Genomic DNA, 19,838 nt, shown 5'->3' with positions numbered 1-19,838 from the left:
AACCACAGAAATGTATTATCTCACAGTTCTGGAGGCCAGAAGTCTGAGACCAAGGTGTTGATAGGGTTGGTTCCTTCCAAGGGTCATGAAGGAGAATCTGGTCCATGTCTGTCTCCTGGCGTCTGATGGCTGCTGGCGATCTGGCGTTCCTTGGCTTGTAGGTGCAGGACCCCAACCTCTGCCTTCACGTTCTCATGGTGTTCTCCCTGTTTGCGGGTCTGTCCAGATTTCCCCCTTTTTATAAGGACACCAGTCTTATTACATTAGGACTCCAGCATATCTTTTTGGGGGGTCACAATTCCACAACCCGTAACAGGTGCCGAGTGGGGTCCCTATGGCTTTGCCTGGGACACCCCTCCTGCTCTCATCAGCTTCCTACAAGGCTCTTGTGCTCTGGCCCCTCCAGCATGCCCATCCACCCTCACCCGCTTCCCAACCTCATTCAATCCCAGGAGTCTTCTTTCTGTTCTCTCCGCTCTCCCACCTCTTTCCTGCTGCGAGGCCTTCTCAGAATGTGTTTCCTCCTCCTGGAGCAAGTTCCCGCCCCCTTAGCACCTACTCACCCTGTAGATCTCAGCCTAAATATAATTTCCCCAAGTGAGGCCTTCCTTGACTCACCCCCTCCCATTCAGATCTCCCCTGGGTCCCTGTGTTGTTCTTTTTTATCTCATCCTGGTTTTCTCCTCCAGTTTGTGCTTATAGAGTCACTTGTGCACCTACTTTTCAGAAATCACATCTGTTTTGTTTATCTGGCACGTAGTAGGTCCCCAGTAATTACTTGTGGAAGGAACAAATGGGTGAGTGAGTTTCCTTTAGGACCTCCCCGGGCCTCAGTTTCCCCAGGTGAGAGAAGATGTGGCTGGCCAAGCCTGTTATCCCAGGGAGGACGTTGTCCCTGGCCTTGGCAGGATCCTCACAGCTATTTTGGGCCTCTTTGTTGTCCCGTGTTGCCTGGGACCTCAGGGGACCACGCAAAGGGTGTATCATGGGTCAGGGCATGTCACGGGCCCACTCACTGGCTACTTGCTGTGCTGCAGCTCCCGTGGTGGTGGCTCGGCATTTGGTAAGCAGGCGCAGGTTGGAAAAAGCCCCCAGGATATGGGAATGTGTTTCCTGGAGGCCGCTCGCACTTGGCTTCCTGGCAGAGGAATGAGCGCTCCCTTCATCCTGGCCTGGAGCCGGGTTCATCCGCTCCAGGAAAGGTCTGGTCCTCCATGGAGCTGCCTGTGAGAGGGGAGGGAGGGGAGCTCGGGGCTGCCAGCCTAGGGCGGTGGAGAGGCTTCAGGGCCTGGGGAAGGACCCATGGATTGGGGCAGGAGGCTCGGGGAGGGGGCTTTTGGAATTTCGTCAAACCTCGGCCCCCCCGAAAACTGAATGCTTAGCTGTCCCTCCCTCGCAGAGGGCCTGTGAGGATTAAATGACCCAGGCAGAGCTGTTTCAATGTTTGGTGAAGAAATGCTCAGTTGGATGTTAGCTGTTATAATGCAAACCATTGTCTTTTTGTATGATTTTTCTTCTCCTGGGAGTGTTGGTAGCTTTCAACAGATCCTTAAAAGGCGTGTGACCTCATAGGATCTGTGACCTCAGAAACGGTCAGATTCTGGCTTGGACTCTGTGGGGTCAGTGGTGCTGAATGGCCAAGTCCTTGCCTGCCAGGCCTGCTGCAGACCAGTGAGGGGCCTCCAGGTGGCCTCGAGGCACTGAGGTCTGTGTCCCTTGGGGCTCTTTCCTGAGACCTGAACACACCTATCCCTCCAGCACAGGGGCCCGCACCTCTGCCCCAGCGCCAGACAGTGCATTTTTTCTCTCCTTTCTCCTCCAGGCCTCAAGGGCCAAGGCACGGGGCCAGACGCCAGCTCGTCAAGGAGACTGATTAAATGCAGCTTTGCCGGGGGTGGATGGCTTGGTGTCCTTGGCCTGGAGTGGTGATCGATAAGCAATTGTTTTTCTGTTGGCAAGAAGAAAAATTTTCCATTAACTGTCTCAGGTGCTGCCAGACTAGTTTTCTTTTCAGGAACTCTGCAGCCATGTCAGAGGTGGCCTGGGAGGGAGGACGGGCCAGTGGAGGGGAGGCAGGCCCACGCTGCCAGGGCTACAGAACACACACAGGAGGAGGAACATTCTGGAGCATAGCCTGGCAGGTAGTAGGCATTCCGGAAGTATTTGTTGAAAGAAGAGCACTTAACCATGCACCAGACATGAATACTGAGTTCTTAGTTCAGTTAGTCCTCATGACTCTTGGGTGAGTGCCCATTTTATAGAAGAGAAAACTGAGGCTGTGGCCCCAGGCAGTCGAACTTCAGGGACCCTGCTTTTCCCCTCCTGGGAAATAAGGATTATAAAAAGGATATGTAAAGGAACAGCAGCTGAGACCGTGGAGAACATTGAACTTGGGTTGTACTCTTTCACGGATGAGGAAGACAAGACAGGGACACATTGAATGATTTCTTTCTCAGATACAGTCAGAGTGGGATAAAGGATTAGGAGATAGAGCCAACTGCTCCCTCCCTGTGCCTCGCACCCCAGAGGTAGCACTCGGGCCTGATCATCCTAACTCCTACTGTGGTTACAGTTGCTTTCTTTTAAAAATTCATTTCTGAATAGTTACCCTTTGCACAGTTACTTTTACAAAAGTAAAAGCAAATACAGTGAAAGTTAAGTCCCTCCCACCCTGCCCCCCCCCACTTCTGCAAACCAGTTGTCTTCTCTTGAGGCCACTCTTATCATTTTCTTGTGTATCTTTCCAGAAATATGCTCTGCATATGATTATGTACGTGCGTATGGCCCTTTTCCCCCTATGCCAACAGCAGCATTCGAATGCCTTGGTTTTTTCCATGTAACAGTGTGTCTTGGAGCTAATTCACATTAGGATGTACAGAGTCACCTCTTTTAAAATAAATGCATGATTTTCTCCTGGGCTGCATGTACCTCATTTTATTTACTCAGTCCCCCGTGGATAGTCATTTCAAACCACATTACCAAAATAATTTTGTACGTATATCATTTTTTTATGTGTGAGATTGTAAGGTAAATACTCCCAGGTGCAGAATTGCTAAGTCAAAGGTATGTGCATTTGGAATTTTGTTAGATATTGGTGAATTTCCCTTCATAAAGGTGATACTAATTCATACTGCCCATAGCCTCATCAAAATAGTGCTGTTATTATATTTTTTGTCTTTGCCAATCCGATAGTTGGAAAAAAGATATTTCATTGTAGCTTTATTATTATTATTTTCTTAATTTTGGTAAAATATATATAACATAAAATTTACCATTTTAACCACTTTCAGATGTACAATTCAATGGCACTATTTACATTCAGAATGTTGTGCAGCCATCACCACTATCCATTTCCAGAACTTTTTCATCACCCCAAATAGAAACTCTATACCCCTTAAGCAATGACTCCCTGCTCCTCTCTCCCCTGGTCTCTGGTAACCTCTATTCTAAACTTTCTGTCTCTATGAATTTGCCTATTCTATAAGTGAAGTCATACAGTATTTGTCCTTTAATATTTGGCGTGTTTCACTTAGCATGTTTTCAAGGCTCACCCATGTTGTACCATGTGTCAGAACTTTATTCCTTTTTATAGCTGAATAGAGTTCTATTGTATAAATAGACCACATTCTGTTTATCTATTCTTCCATTGATGGAAACTTGGGACGTTTCTACCTTTTGGCTATTGTGAATAATGCTGCTGTGAACATGGGTGTATAAGTATCTGTTTGAATCCCTGCTTTCAATTCTTTTGGGGATATATATATATATATACACCTAGAAGAGGAATTGCTGAGTCAAATGATAATTCTACATTTAACTTTTTGAGGATCCACCAAACCATTTCGTTGTAGTTTGAATTTGCACTTCTCTTACCATAACTGAGGCTGAGCATCTTGTCACATGATTGGGTACTTTGTTATTCCTTTACACTGTACTCTGTGTTCATAAATTGTGCCATGTCCAGGCTGGCATGCTGTTGTTAGTTCCTTAGTGCCTTTCCCATTGATCTTTCCCTGCTCCACAAGGGACCCCATCTGCCCACGTCATGGTCCAGATTGCATACATAGAAGCTATTCCATAAATACTTATTGCAGGACTGTCCCAAGAGGACGGGTAGCATTTCTCTGCCCCTCAACCAAGCCCTCCAGGAAGCACTGGCTTTCTGCTCCCATCTTTACTTTCCTCTGTATCCCCCCACTGCCACCCAGTGTCTTAAAGAGATATCATTTTATTCATTCATAAAATCTCTCTACTCAGCCCTCACTGTTTTCCTGGCACCTTTGTGACATGGGTGATCAGCACAGAGCTGCCACTGTCTGTAATTGTGGATATACTCCCTGAATTCCAGTGGTACCTGTGACATTTGTCCAGCAGAATTTGTCAAACATACGAACCAAAGGTTAATATTCTGTCCCAGAGACAGAAGGAATTGACAGTCTAAGGGAGTGTGTCAATCTTTTTTTTTTTTTAATTCACATAACATAAAATTAGCTATTTAAAAATGTACAACTCAGTGGCATTTAGTCCATTCACAGTGCTGTACAACCACCATCTCTATCTAGTTCCAGAATATTTTCATCACTCCAAAAGGAGACCCCATACCCATTGGCAGTCACTCCCCTTTTCCCCCAACACCTCCCCAGCCCTAGGCAACCAGTAATCTACTTTCTGTCTGTATGCATTTGCCTATTTGAAAAATTTCATACAGGGAAATTCCCTGGCTGTCCAGTGGTTAGGACTCGGCGCTTCCACTGCAGGGGACACGGGTTCGATCCCTGGTTGGGGAACTAAGATACTGCAAGCCACGTGGCATGGCCAAAAAAGAAAAAATTTCATATAAATAGGATTATACACATGTGACCTTTTGTGTCTGGCATCTTTCACTTAGCATCATGTTTTTGAGGTTCATGCAGTTTGTAGCCTGTGTCGGTTCTTCATTCCTTTCTAGTCATATTCCGTTGTGTGGACAGACCACATCTTGCTCATCCGTTCATCTGTCTGTGGACACGTAGGTGGTTTTCCCCTTTTGGCTGTTGTGAGTAGTGCTGTTTGGATACATACCTAGGAACGGAACTGCTCAGTCATATGGTAATTCTCTGTTTAATTTGTTGAGGAACCACCAAGCTATTTGATGTTAACCTTTTTTTATCTCATATTTGCCTTACACCTTGCAAGTACTAGCTGGGGGCTGAACTAGGGGAACATTAGGTAATAGGTATGTCGAGCCTAGCTCCTCAGACGACACAAACTTCCCTGGCTCACACACTCTCTGCTGGTGTGACCCCTGACCCCCACGCCTCAGTTGAGACTCATCGGCCAGGCCAGGCCAGGCCAGGGGACTGGTCTCCTGTGCTCATGATCTTTGCATTAGGAGACCTGGACAAATCCCTCTCCCTCTCTTGAGCCTCAGTTTCCCCATTTACAAAATGAGGGTATAATGGCAAACCAACAACCTAGGGTGCTTGTGAAGTTATCCTGAGGTGTGGAAGATATTTTATAAACTGTAAAGAGCTGTCTGAATCATTGCTATTGTGAAGTGATGCAGCCTAGAGGTCACCATGTGGAAATGTTTCATTTGGCCTGCCCAGCATTTTAAAATATTTAAAATAATTGCTAATTAAAAAAAAAACCAAAAAACCAAGAGATCTCACCTAACATCCTGGCTTTAGGGCTTCTCTTGAAGAAAAAAAAAAAAAAAAAAAAAGAGGGGTTGGGGAGGTAACCAGACAATTCTAGACCCCAATCCCTGTTTAACAACAATTGGCTTGAGCTGGAGGTAGCTGCCACCTTTGTAGGAGGCATGGGGGCTCTATTTTGGGGTTTTCTCATACTTGGTTTCTACAGGAATTGAATTTGGGATTCTTGTTTTGTGTGAGGAGGGGCTTTTAGGATGAGGAAATGTGAAACAACAAGGTCCTACTGTATAGCACAGGGAACTATATTCAATATCCTGTGATAAATCATAATGGAAAAGAATATAAAAAAAATGTATACATATGTATAACTGAATCACTTTGCTATACAGCAGAAACTAACACAGCGTTGTAAATCAACTATACATCAATTAAAAAAAAAAGGATACAGTGAGGAAATGTGGAGTAAGCTCTTCTATATAGACGCAAAAGATTTTAGATCACACTGTGTTTTGCAAGATATTTTTTTCAAGGACGGCGACTCAAAGCAGGAATGAGGCACCAGTCTGGCCCAGCAGGAGAGACCCCCGTCCCTGCCCCTGCCGCACAGGATTGGGGCAGCTGACCCTTCCTCTCCCTGCAGGTGGCGCCGCTGCCGGATGGGAGTGCCTGGGCACGTGCGTGTCGCATGAGGTCGGCACATGCACCATGTCATCATGCGTCTCTAGCCAGCCCAGTAGCGACCGGGCCGCCCCCCAGGATGAGCTGGGGGGCGGGGGCGGAAGCAGCAACAGCAGCGAAGGCCAGAAGCCCTGTGAAGCCCTGCGGGGCCTCTCGTCCCTGAGCATCCATCTGGGCATGGAGTCCTTCATCGTGGTCACTGAGTGCGAGCCGGCCTGCGCTGTGGACGGCGGCCTGGCCCGGGACCGGCCCTTGGCCCCTGGCGGAGAGGTCCGCCTCGATGTCTCCGGGTCCCAGGCCCGGCTCCACCTCTCCAGTCGCAAGCTCTCTCTGCAAGAGCGGTCCCTGCTGGATGCGAATGGGCGCTGCGTCTACCCGGCCCTGCCCCACTCGCCCGTGGGCTCTCCACAGTCCTCGCCGCGGCTGCCCCGGAGGCCCACGGTGGAGTCGCACCACGTCTCCATCACCGGGGTGCAGGTATGTGAGCGGCGGCCCCTGGTGCCCTGCCCCGCGCCCGGAATGCCTCCGCGTTGGGTTGGGCTCCCCCAGAAGGATTCCAGCGCAACCAGTTGATTGGGGAGGTGACCCCAGGAAACCCAGGGAGACGTCAATAAAGGGTGCATGTTGGAGCCAGTTACCACTGTGGGCAACTGGGCCGCCACCTCTGGGCAGCCCTGGGAGACAGTGTAGGACCCGAGCCCCAGAGTTATTCCATCTGAGGGCCCGGGAGCTGGGCCTGTTACACCAACTGCTGGCAGTCCCTGAGTGTGGGCAGAGCATCTCTGGGACAGACAGAGCCTCTCACAAAGAGATGCACGTGCTGGCAGTTGGAAGTTGTGCTGGGGGCTCTGAAATGGGGTTGGTGGGTCAGTGAGATGCCCTGACCTTTTATACATCCATAAAACCACCCTGACAAACAGCACGGCCCCAGTTGCTGAGTGTTTGCCTTCCCAGGCACTGCCCTCAGCACTGTACCTGCACTTCTCACTTGATCTTTACCGTAAACTTCTGGGAGGTGGGTTGGAACTCAGATCCCCAGCGGGGTTCACAGGGCCTGATCCGCCCCCGCCCCACCTCCTGCCCCATCTCCTACCTTTGTGCTGCCAACTCACAGAGCTCCGACCTTACCCACTTCTTTGTCTTCCTCATTCCCTCCATTAGGCCTTTACCCTTGCTGTTCCCTCTGCTTGGAACCACACCGCCCCCCGCCATCTTTGCAAGGGCATCTCCATCTGGCTTCCAAGTCTCAACTCAAATATCACCTCCTCTGAAGGGCCTCTCATTCCACCCCCTCTAAACAGCCTTCCGTCCCTCTCTGTCCTGTTGCCCTGTTGACTTTCCTTCACAGCACTTGTCACCATCTGATTATCTGTGTGTTTGTTAAGTTGTTTATTGCCTGTTCCCCCCCACCGCCCCCGCCTCAGCTAGGATGTTAGGAACAGTCCTGTCCACCACAGGGTCCCCAGCACTGAGCACGCTGCCTGGCGCATAGTCGCTCAAAAATATTTGTTGAAAGAAGGAATACATTTTGTTGGGGGACATCTGGAAATCAGGAATGGCTTTCTAAAGGGGCTGATATTTAACTACACACTGAGAGTTCACTGCAGGGGGTGAGCATGGCATGGGCAAGGGCCCCGAGGTAGAAGGCATGAGCCCATTTAAAAAAAATTGTTATTGTTGTTTCATCTCCTAGTTTATTAACTAGCCACAGGCCACCTAGGTGACAGAGGTAGTCTCATTCCTCTAATATTTTAGTTTTAAAAGTATGATTACCATAACCCCGCTAAGTACCAACTATGTATACCAACATATTCCTTTCCATAGAATTCAGGATAGGTCAGGGATTCAGTTAACTGGAGTGTGGGGCCCAAAATGGGGGGCACTGTGGAAGCAGGGCTGGAGAGCGAGTTCGAGTTTGCATCAGTTAGAAATGAGTCAGCTTAGAGAAACAGATATCTCCCAACAACAGTGGCTTTAACACAATAGGGTTTTTTTAACCATGTAAAATAAATCTAGAGCTAGGCATTGGGGATTGGTGTGGTAGTTGTGTTGTTGCTTTTGCCCTTAAAACCTCATGATCTCAAGATGGCTGCTGTGGCTCTAGCCTTCACAGCTCCATTCCAGGCAGGAAGAAGGAGCAGGGAAGAAAGGCAAAAGATGTCTGCCTCCTAAGTCAGTCCTCTTTCCTGGAAGCTCTACCCAGCAACTTCTGCTTATCTCCCACTAGCCAGAACACATGGCCACTTTAGCTGTAAGAGAAGCTGGGAAATGCAGTTTTCTAGCCTGGAATGTTGCCACGCAGAGTTCCACTTATAAGGAAGAAAGGAGAGACTGGTGTTTGGTGGGCAACTAGACAACTCTGCCAAGGTCAGAGCTTTAGAGGGTTTGAAGGTCAGGCTGTGAAGTCAGGACTTGACTCTGGAAGCAGCAGCGAGCTGGGGCTGATGTGGTCAGAGTGTATTCTTGGAAGATGAACTCAGCAGTGTGTGGGGGCTAGATTATGAGGCAATGAGACCCCTTAGGACAGCTCTGCAGGGCCCTACCTCTGCCTGTCATATCCCTTCAGGACTCAGGGGAATGAAAACAATACTGGAGAGAAGCACAAAACAAACTAAAAAGTCCACCAGTGAGGTGAGAGATCTGTGGGCCCGTTACACAGCAAGTCAAAGATGCAGGTCTGATGTGGAACTAACTCCAGTCAAAGGAAGTTGAGAACTGATTTAGTGTGACACCGTCTATGCCTCCCCAACCCCATCCCAAAACAGTACTCTGTATTTTCTACAGATGCATGTATGTGTGCATTTACATAGAAAAAGGCCTAGAAATTTGTACACCAAACTGATATCAAGGTTCAGGGAGAGGGATAGAATTGGGGCATGGGAGGGGTTTCAAGGGAAATGTTGGGCTTCTCTGTAACACTTGAAGTTTTGCTTTCTATCGTGTTTCTTTTCCCAGTTTTACTTCTTGTATCACTTAACATGTTCAGCCTAAATATACTGAGGTATAATTGAAGTGAAATAAACTGCACATATTTCAGATGTGCAGTATGATCAGTTGTGATGTATGTAAACATCCATAAAACCATCACCCCCATCAAGATCGCAGACATTTCCAGCACACCCAACAACACATCCCTCCCCCACCTCCCCTTTCCCAGGTAGCGGCTGACCTGCCTTTTTTCATTATAGATTAGCTTACAAGTTCTGGAATTTTATATGAGTGGAATCATTTAGTACGTACTCTTTTTTAGCTTAGCTTCTTTCATAGCATAATGATTTTGTGATTTATCCATATTTTTGTACATACTAGTAGTTCATTCCTTTTTATTGCTAAATAGTATTCCATTGTACAGATATACCATAGTTTGTTTATCCATTTACCTATTGATGGACATTTGGATTGTTTCCAGTTTTTTTTTTTTTTTTTTTTTTTATTTATTTATGGCTGTGTTGGGTCTTCGTTTCTGTGCTAGGGCTTTCTCTAGTTGCGGCAAGTGGGGGCCACTCTTCATCGCGGTGCGCGGGCCTCTCACTATCGTGGCCTCTCTTGTTGCGGAGCACAGGCTCCAGACGTGCAGGCTCAGTAATTGTGGCTCACGGGCCCAGTTGCTCCATGGCATGTGGGATCCCCCCAGACCAGGGCTCGAACTCGTGTCCCCTGCATTGGCAGGCAGACTCTCAACCACTGCGCCACCAGGGAGGCCCTCCAGTTTTTGACTATTACTAATAAAGCTGTTGTGAACATTTGTATACAAGTCTTTGCATGGACACAAGTTTTCATTTCTTTTGCGTAAACACCTAGGTGTAGAATGGCTGGGTCATATGGGAAGTGCTTGTTAAGAAACTGCCAAACTGTTTTCCAAAGAGGCTGCACCATTTTACATTCCCACCAGTAGCGTATGAGAGTTCATTTGCCCTACATTGTGACAATACTTGGTTTGGTCTGTCTTTTTGATTTTAGCCAATTTAGTGGGTGTGGCTTTAATTTGCATTTCCCTGATGAGTAATGATGTTGAGCATCTTTTCATGTGCTTATTGATCATTTGTGTACCTTCTTTGGAGAAATAGCTTATCAAATCTTTAGCCCATTTTTAATTGGGTTGTCTTTTTATTGATGAGTTGTAGAGTTCTTTTTTATTTATTTATTTATTAAAGTGGTTTTTTTTTTTTTTTGGTTTCGTTGGGTCTTCATTGCTGCGCTTGGGCTTTTCTCTAGTTGCGGCGAAGGGGGGATACTCTTCGTTGGCGGTGTGCAGGCTTCTCATTGCGGTGGCTTCTCTGGTTGCAAAGCACGGGCTCTAGGTGCACAGGCTTAGCAGTTGTGTCTTGTGGGCTCTAGAGCACAGGCTCAGTAGTTGTGGCGCACGGGCTTAGTTGCTCCGTGGCATGTGGGATCTTCCCTGACCAGGGCTCGAACCCGTGTCCCCTGCATTGGCAGGTGGATTCTTAACCACCACGCCACCAGCGAAGCCCAGGAGTTCTTTATATGTTCTGGATACCAGTCTTTTGTCCACTGTAAGTGTTGCAAATAGTTTCTCTCAGTCTGTGGCTTACCTTTTTTTTCTTAGTAGTGTTTCAAAGAGCAAAAGTTTTAATTTTGATTGAAATCCAATCACTTGTTTCCTTTTATATTTTGCACTTTTTTTATACAAAAAAGAACTTTTGAGAAACTGTTAAGAAACTTTTGTTTGCGCTAAGGACATTCAGATTTTCTCCTCTTGTATCACTTTACATTTTTTACAGGATAACACAGTCATGGATTATTGTTTAATTTTAAATTAACTTTTAAAAAATAAATAAACTTTTTAAAAGTGGGAAGAACCTTTAAAATGGGTATTAAAAGAGTACATACTATATAATTATGCTCTTACAATGTACAAAAGCTGTGCCGGTAGGGACTTCCCTGGCGATCCAGTGGTTAAGACTCCAAGCTTCCACTGCAGGGGGCATGGGTTCAATCCCTGGTCTGGGAACTAAGCTCCTACATGCTGCGTGGCACAGCCAAAGGAAAAAAAAAACCAACAACAACTGTGCTGGTAGAAGTCAGGATAGTGGTCACCCTGGACAGGGGCCAGTATATGGGAGATGCTTCTGGGGAGCTGGGAATGTTCCCTTTCTTGATTTGGGTCCTGGTTAAGGTTTGTTTGTTTTGGTTTGTTAAGTTTGTGAAAAATGTATCTAGCTGCAAACTTAAGTTTGTGAAAAATGTATCTAGCTGCAAACTTACAATTCATATTCTATGTGTTTCTACTTATTTTCCAGGATTGTGTACAGCTGAATCAGTACACACTGAAGGATGAAATTGGAAAGGTAAATATCCCAGGAGCCAGGCTGGTTTTCCATACCTACCAAGGATGTCTCGGATACTGTGGAGGGAACCCCACTAGATTTGGGAGTGGGAGAGGAGTCCTTGGAGATGAGGCTGGGAGGAGGAGGGTTTTGTCATTTATGGTCCATCTGTTTTGTTTCATTTTGTTTTGTTTTTACATCGTACTGTGTTTACAAAATCTCACAAAGCTTCCAGGGAAATTCCATATCACCAACATTGGTGTTGGCTTTTTTTCTCCTTAAGGTACTCTCACATCTGTTTTTGCTTTTATATCAGCCAATGGGCAGTATCATTGCGAGGGTCAAAAACTCAAATGCAAATAGAGAACAAGTGAGTAATATAAATGAGGAAAACATGCTAGGTATAAGACAGTAGGGAGTGGTGAGGACTGTGGCAAACTGTTAACATATGGAAATGATTATGGCTCCATATCCATATCAGAATCTGGATTTTTATATCTGACCTGTTTTAAAATGTTGGCCACCAATTCAAACTTTCTAAAAACTGCAGATCCAGCAACATACAGGGTGGATTTTGCCAGTGGGCTGCCAGTTTGCAAGCTCTGTATTAGGGTCCTCATTTTGCAGATCATAACTTCTGAATAGTATGTCACAGGCATCTCCCTTTATCCAGGGCTCCTATGGCGTGGTCAAGCTGGCCTACAATGAAAATGACAATACCTACTACGTGAGTATCCACATCCCCCTCCCTCCCCATCCTTGTCCAAAGAAAAAGACTCCTTTCTAGCACTTGCCTTCCTGGAAGGTTTTCTTAGCTGTTGTCTCATTTTATTCTTAGGTCATGTTTATTCTGTGCATTAGGAAGGAAGTGGGGAAATGGGGAGGTGAAGTGATTGGCTCAGGAAGATTGAGTGAATAAATTCAGCAAACGTCTCATATCCTTACTCTGGGCTACCCTTTCTGCATCCTCCATAGCACTAAGAACTGGGTGGTAGTGAGACAAACTGCCCTGTGGCTGAGACTTTGAAATCAGTCCAATATGGGTTCAAATCCTTGCTCTCCCATGTGCCAATTATGTGTCCTTGGACAAGTGACATAAATGCTGAACCTCTGTTTCCCCACGTGTAAAATGTCCCTTGCCCATCACTCCAGGTCACTTGTGTCTTGATTCAGTGGTAGCGAATCCCAAGGTTTGTGGCCTCCCAGCTGGGAGAGCTGACCTGGAACCTTGGAAGTACCCTCCGGCCTGGAGGGACCCCAGGACTCCAGCTTCCACACAACCCGTGGAGTTGACCCATTCCAGTGACAAGGTGCTCACTACATTGTCCTGCGGCTGCTTGGGGGCACTGACAGCTTGGGCAGGCCTAGGAGTGGAAGGAACTCTCCCTCCACCCTCCTCCCCATTTTAACCAGGACGTGGGGTCTTTCCTCCCACAGGCAATGAAGGTGCTGTCCAAAAAGAAATTGATCCGACAGGCGGGCTTTCCACGTGAGTTTGTTGGGCCAGGGCCTTTGTTCTTAGGTGCAGGGGCTGGGGCAATACAGAGAAGACCCACTGAATGGTGTCCCCTGCAGAGGTGTCCTGGGTGGATTCCCCTAAGACAGCGTTGGGCCTCCTGCTGATGTTTTAAAATTCATTTTCTTTTAAAAATATTTATTGAAGTAATATAGGTATCAAGTAAAAAAAAATCCCTCAGAGGAAAACAGTTTGACTGTTCCTCAAAAAGTTAAACATGCTGTGACCGTATGACCCAGCAATTCTACTCCTAGGCATATATACCCAAGAGAATTGAAAACACATGTTCACACAAGCTCATACATGAAGGCTCATAGTAGCACTCTTCATAATAGCCAAAATGTAGAAACAACCCCAAATGTCTGTCAACGGATGAATGAATAAACAAAAGGTGGTCTGTCTAGTCAATGGAATATTATTCAGCCATAAAAAGAAATGAAATTCTGATACATGCTGCAACGCAGATGACCTTGAAAACATGATGCTAAATGAAAGAAGCCAGACCAAAAAGGCCACATATTGTATGATTCCACTTATATGAAATGTCCGGAATAGGTAAATCCACAGAGACAGCAGATTAGTGATTTCCAGGGGCTAGGGTTAAAAGAGAGTGGGGACTGACTGCTGATAGGTATGGGTTTTTTTGTGGGGGGGAGTTGAAAATGTTCAAGACTTAATGGTGAGTGACTTCCCTGGTGGCGCAGTGGTTAAGAATCCGCCTGCCAATGCAGGGGACACGGGTTCGATCCCTGCTCTGGGAAGATCCCACATGCCACAGAGCAACTAAGCCCGTGCGCCACAACTACTGAAGCCCACACACCCTAGAGCCTGTGTGCCGCAACTACTGAGCCCACACGCCTCAGCTACTGAAGCCTGTGCACTCTAGGGCCTGCGTGCCGCAACTACTGAGCCTGCGTGCTGCAACTACTGAAGCCCGTGCGCCTAGAGCCCGTGCTCCACAAGAGAAGCCACTGCAGTGAGAAGCCCGCACACTGCAATGAAGGGTAGCCTCTGCTCGCCACAACTAGAGAGAAAGCCTGCGTGCAGCAAGACCCAATGCAGCCAAAAATTTAAAAAATTAAAAAAAAAAAAGACCTAGTGGTGATGGTTTCACAACCTTGTGAATGTGCTAAAAACCATTAAATTATATATTTTAAAATGATGAATTAAAAAAAATTGAAATACCATAAGGTATTTCAATTATATCTACAAAAATGCAAAAGAACAGAAGGGTGTAAAATGGAGACCAACAGTTTCTTGCTGTACTCCTCCCTCTCCCTATAGGCAGCCCCCACTTTTAGCTCTTTTAGCAGCTGGTAGTTACTGCATGTGATCAGGTGTAGGTGAGCATATGCTGCTCCAGCATAAGCTCCCTGCCAGCAGTGCTGAGCAGAATGTTGGCTTGAGCTGAAAAGAGAAAGTAGATAAGAAGAAACATAAATCCCAAAACCCTGTCCTATCACCAGGACCCTGGTTTATCCTGCTTATCTGAACTCTGAGCCAGATAATATCCTTGTGCCATTATTTCTTGATTTATTAATTTTTGACATTTACTTCTGACTTGCTCTGAGGATGACTTAAACCACTCCCTTCCTCCCTTTCCCTAACCAGGCAATGAGGTGATACCACAATGTTCAGCTCCTTTGTTGTTACTACTCTTGTCACTTTCTTCTTTGTTACAGCAGATGCAGCAAGTATCTTTCCTTTGAACTTGCCTTGCCTCTGTTCACATCCCACTCTGACACCTGCACCTCTGCTTTTACTTTTCCAAGGCTGACACATCCACATTCTGTTCTATTAGTCACACTTAGATCCTTACTTACATATAATATGCAGTGCAAGTGTTTTGACTGTGGACCTTTCCATCACTGTGACCTTTTGACTATCAGTCACTGCAGGGCCAAGCAAGTCCTTTGTTTTTTCTCTCATCAGCTCTTACTTCTTTTCCTATCCTGGACTTTATTTTATATCTCTGCTACTTCCATGGGTTATGGAGGTGAAGGATAATGTTTTTGTCCATCTTATGGAGTGGGAAAACCGAGCCCCAGAGAGGGGAATATTGAGATTGCTGAACTAGACCTCAGACTTCTTTTCCTTGTACCTCAGTGAACTCTTGATTCTCACTGTGGCCTGGGGAATGGGACAGGAAGGAGAGAATTAACAGAAGGCTGGGCAAGGGGACTGGGTCTCCAGCGTCACTAGTTTCCAGCAGCAGAGGCGTCAGATGAAGAGAAGGCTGTTTAAAGCCCCTGGTGGGGCTTTTAAAGCCCCAGTGATTAAGAATCTGCCTGCCAGTGCAGGGGACACAGGTTTGATCTCTGCTCCGGGAAGATCCCACAACTACTGAGCCAGTGCCCCACATCTACTGAAGCCCACGTGCTCTAGGGCCCGCGTGCCGCAACTACTGGGCCCACGTGCTGCAACTGCTGAAGCCTGTGCGCCTAGAGCCCATGCTCTGCAACAAGAGAAGCCACTGCAGTGAGAAGCCTGTGCACCGCAAAGAAGAGTAGCTCCCGCTTGCTGCAACTAGAGAAAGCCCGCGTGCAGCATCGAAGACCCAATGCAGCCAAAATAAATAAATAAGTAAATAAAGCCCCCTGTGGCATCAGCCATTCCAGCCCTTCTGAGAGCCCCCCACTTCATTTGTCCTGCCTACAGTCCCCCTCTGCAGAGGAAAGTCCTTTGCCCTGACTCTGGGATGGTTCATGTCTCCTCCAGGTCGCCCCCCTCCCCGAGGGACCCGGCCAGCCCCCAGGGGCTGCATCCAGCCCAGGGGCCCCATTGAGCAGGTGTACCAGGAAATTGCCATCCTCAAGAAGCTGGACCACCCCAACGTGGTGAAGCTGGTGGAGGTGAGGTGGGGAGACACGGAGGAGAGAGGGAGGAATGGTGATGGTCCAGCCCTGTCTCTGTTATTATCAAAATGCCATACCACTGGTTTCCAGGGAGAGCCACATCACATCAAACAGCCTGTTGCAGGGCTGAGTGGTAGTTATTTCTCCAGGCGCCTTCACCCTGTTATTTTGTGTAATCCTCACCCGTCGCTTAGACTATTACTTCCATTTTATAGACGAAGGAATTGAGGCTCAGAGGGATACTGAGGCTTGCCCTTCACCTGTTTCTCTCTTTTTGGAGCTGGTTCTCCTTGTACTATACATATGTGTAGTTGTAGCACAAAAGCAGCCATTTGCATGTAAACAAATGGGCCTGGCTGTGTTTCGATAAAACTTTACTTACAGAAACAGGGGAGGGCCAGATTTGGCCTGTATGCTGTAATTTGCCAACCCCTGCTCTAGATCAGCAGTTCTCACACTTTTTGGTCTCAAGACCCTTTTATGCTCTTAAAAATAATTGAAGAATGCAGAAAACTTTTGCTTATGGGGGTTATGTTTATTAATATTTATCACATTAGAATTTAAAACTGAGAAGCTAAACAATTTTTTAATTCATTTAAAAACAACAATAATCCTACACATTAACGTAAGTGATTTTTTCAAAGAAAAATAACAGAACTCTAGGTTGGCAAATGCCTGGGTCTGACTTTTCCTCAAAGGGCAGGGCTTAGGGTTCCAGGTTGTCTGTCCCAGGCCTCTGCCTAGGATGCATCCCTTTCTCAGGGCTCTTGTCCTGTGACTCTTAGATGACTAGGGAAGGTGAGTGTGGTATGGGAAGAGGTGGGAGGACCAGTCTAGTCAAGGAGTCTGTCTTTGTTTCTTCCCAAAAGAAGAGAGATGGTGGCTGCAGGCTATCTCCACCTGTCACACCGAGTTTCACAATTTCAACTCACTGATGCTTGAGTCGGCCATCTTAGAGGAAGCCCAAGGGCACTTGGTTAGCGCATGTGCCTGGGTCCTGGCAGGATCTCCCTTTTCCCTTGTGCCCTGTGGTGTGTGGGCTCCCCACCCAACAAGACTCTTTGCCAGCTTGCCTGTTCATTCATTCATCAGACATTTCCTGAGCACCTACTAGGTGCCTAGTCCTATTAGAGGGCACCAAGGAGGCAACCAAGGTGGATACAACATGGTGCCTGCCCTTTGGAGAGAGGAAGATAGAAATAGTGATAAAATGAAAGCAGGAAGGCTGTAAAAGAGAGAAAGAAAGTGCTGTGGCAGTTCCAGGCAGGGAGACATCATTTCCTGCCAGGGCAGGGGGAATGGGGACAGGATTTGAATTTTCACCCTGATGACCAGTCCATCGTCTCCTAGGAGACAGGTGGGATTCTTATTCAAGCTGAGACATTTTCCAGGGGAGGCATCTGCCCCCTCCTTTTCATAACCTCCTTTCTGGGTATTTAGGACCCTTGAGGATTTGGCTAGAACACGCTTATTTTCCAGATGGCCATTTGGATCATGCACTCTGGGTTTTTTCCTGTGCCCTTCATCTTAACTAGGAAAAACAGTGGAAAGCGCAGCCCTCGCATTGGCAAATGCAGTCATGTGGAGATGCTTCCTCCCTGCTCATACCTTTTCTCCCTCTTCCTCTCTCCTGCTCCTCATCTCCGGCCTGTTCCATGTGGCTATGCCAACAGGTCCTGGACGACCCCAATGAGGACCATCTGTACATGGGTAAGAGAGCCCTTGCTTCCTGCCACCCTTGCTCAGACAGCTGCTCCTGCCAAAGCCCAGGGGTGCTCTCCAGGCATCCCCTGCCCCTGGCATCTCCCACCCTTTCCTACTCCAACTGGGCCCCACACAGAAGGCTGCACCCCTGGTTCAAAGCGGGAGGTGGAAAGAAGTTCTTGCTGGGAATTTATCTGGGTGTCCTATTCATCCATTTGCAGATATTTATTGAGTACCTACTGTGTGTTGGACACCATTCTAGGCATGAAGGATGCAGTGATGAGTACGAAAGATGAGGCCCTTGCTCTTATGAAGCTGGTATTCTAGTCAGGGAAGACAGATAGTCAACAACTACAGTCGGCCCTCCGTGTCCACAGGTTCTGCATCTGCAGATTCAACCAAATGTGGATCGAAAATATTAAAAAGAAAAAATTTCAGAATGTTCCAAAAAGTAAAACTTGAATTTGCAAAAAGTAAAATTGCACTGGCAACTATTTACATAGCATTTATATTGTATTAGATATTATAAGTAATCTAGAGATGATTTAAAGTATAGGGGAGGATGTGCATAGGTTATATGCAAATACTACACCATTTCATATAAGGAACTTGAGCACCTGTGGATTTTGGTATCCACGGGGGTTCCTGGAACCAATTCCCCATGGATTCCGAGGGATGACTGTAAATAAAGCAGATAATCAACTTCAGATAGATACTCTGAAGAAGATTAAACAGGGTGATGTGAGAGAGAGATGGAGGGGCCATGGCAGAAAAGAGGTGACCATTTAGCACCTGAATATCAAGGACACAGCTCTGTTGCATCTGAGGAAGAGCATTCCAGGCAGAGGAAACAGCAGGTACAAAGGCCCCAAGGCTGGTGAGAGCTTAGTGTGTTTGAGAAAAATGTGGCTGCAGCAGAGAAAACCAGGGAGAGGGGGTGGGGATGAAGATGGAGGGCCTGGGAGGCCATGATGGGGCATTTGGAGCCTTGAGGGGCCATTGAAGGGTCTGGGCCCTGCACACTGAAATGGAAGGACTCAGGTATGTCCTCAGAGACCTCGTTTTTAAAAAATGATGAGGACATGGGGCAGTTCTCAGTCAGTTCCCAGCATAAGCACTGATGAGGGAAGGAAGTGCAGGACTAATTCAAAGCTGGACAGCAGACTCTCAGGCCCAGGAAGGCGTGATCAACAGGTCACGTGTCCCACTGTTGTCTGGCTTGGGTATGCATTTCGCGCGGGTACAGATGACAGCCGGGAGGGGTATTAAGGAGATGAGTGGTATGGGCAGGGCCAAGCCCAGCCTGTCTCCTGGATGAGCACAGGGTGATCCTTTGCTGCACAGGGAGTGGTTAATCATAAATAATGGGTCTGGTTTGGAACTAGAGCTCAGAGCTCAATTTCCCCTAAAGTAGTTGCCATGGTTCAATTCCAAGGATGCTGTTGTTGCTTAGGACATTTTATTTTTCATCACCTCCCCCACCCAGGTTTTTATTATGAAAAATGTTAAAGTTGAAAGAAGAGTACGATGAGTACCTGTTTACCTACCGCCCAGATTCAACAGTTAGTAATTTTTGTCATATTTGCTTTATCAGTCTAGCCACCCACCCATCCATTTCTCTGTATTTTTTTGCTGAACCACCCAAGAGTAAAGTAGCAGACATCTTGACACTTCAGCCCCTAAACATTTTGGCCTGCATCTCCTACATGATCACAATAATCCTCCCGTTATTGCACCTGGAAAAGTTAATGCCAGTTCCTTAAGAGCATCTAGTGTGCAGGCCATATTCCAATTTTAGAACTTTAAAAACCTTCCTTTAGAAACATTTTAGAAGGTACACAGTAAACAACATCAGATATGATAACTTTAAAAAATTGTGAAACATTCATATAATAAAAATATGAACATCACAGAGTCATAATTTCTCAAAATGTGGTACCAACACCACTTTAAATATATGAGACGATTTTAGGTGGTATATTGACCAACATTTAAAAAAATTTTTAGATTTAATTTATCATTGCATAGGAAAAACTATAACCAGCACACTAAACTCATGATTTCCTGGATATTATTACCTGGGATAAGGCTAAAAGTTTTAAGACTAAGTCAATTTAAAGAAAAGTGTGAAATAAACAATAGTTTACATGGTATATAGATA

At 46.5% G+C, this 19,838-nt stretch overlaps 1 protein-coding gene across 2 annotated transcripts in view; it reads left to right on the top strand.

Annotated features, from left to right (window-relative positions):
* Positions 1 to 19,838, top strand: part of CAMKK2 (calcium/calmodulin dependent protein kinase kinase 2) — a 55,526-nt gene that overhangs the window by 8,947 nt on the left and 26,741 nt on the right. For both annotated transcript variants that reach the window (XM_061169136.1, XM_061169137.1), the window contains exons 2-7: positions 6,277 to 6,791; positions 11,576 to 11,623; positions 12,276 to 12,329; positions 13,040 to 13,091; positions 15,837 to 15,970; positions 17,647 to 17,683. In XM_061169136.1, the coding sequence (XP_061025119.1) occupies positions 6,342 to 6,791; positions 11,576 to 11,623; positions 12,276 to 12,329; positions 13,040 to 13,091; positions 15,837 to 15,970; positions 17,647 to 17,683 (775 nt within the window). In that variant the 5' untranslated portion in view covers positions 6,277 to 6,341. The remainder of the gene's footprint in view (positions 1 to 6,276; positions 6,792 to 11,575; positions 11,624 to 12,275; positions 12,330 to 13,039; positions 13,092 to 15,836; positions 15,971 to 17,646; positions 17,684 to 19,838) is intronic.

Source organism: Eubalaena glacialis, chromosome 15, assembly GCF_028564815.1.
Source record: "Eubalaena glacialis isolate mEubGla1 chromosome 15, mEubGla1.1.hap2.+ XY, whole genome shotgun sequence".
In the NCBI taxonomy this organism is placed as follows: domain Eukaryota; kingdom Metazoa; phylum Chordata; class Mammalia; order Artiodactyla; family Balaenidae; genus Eubalaena; species Eubalaena glacialis.
This window is presented reverse-complemented; position numbering and strand designations above follow the sequence as displayed.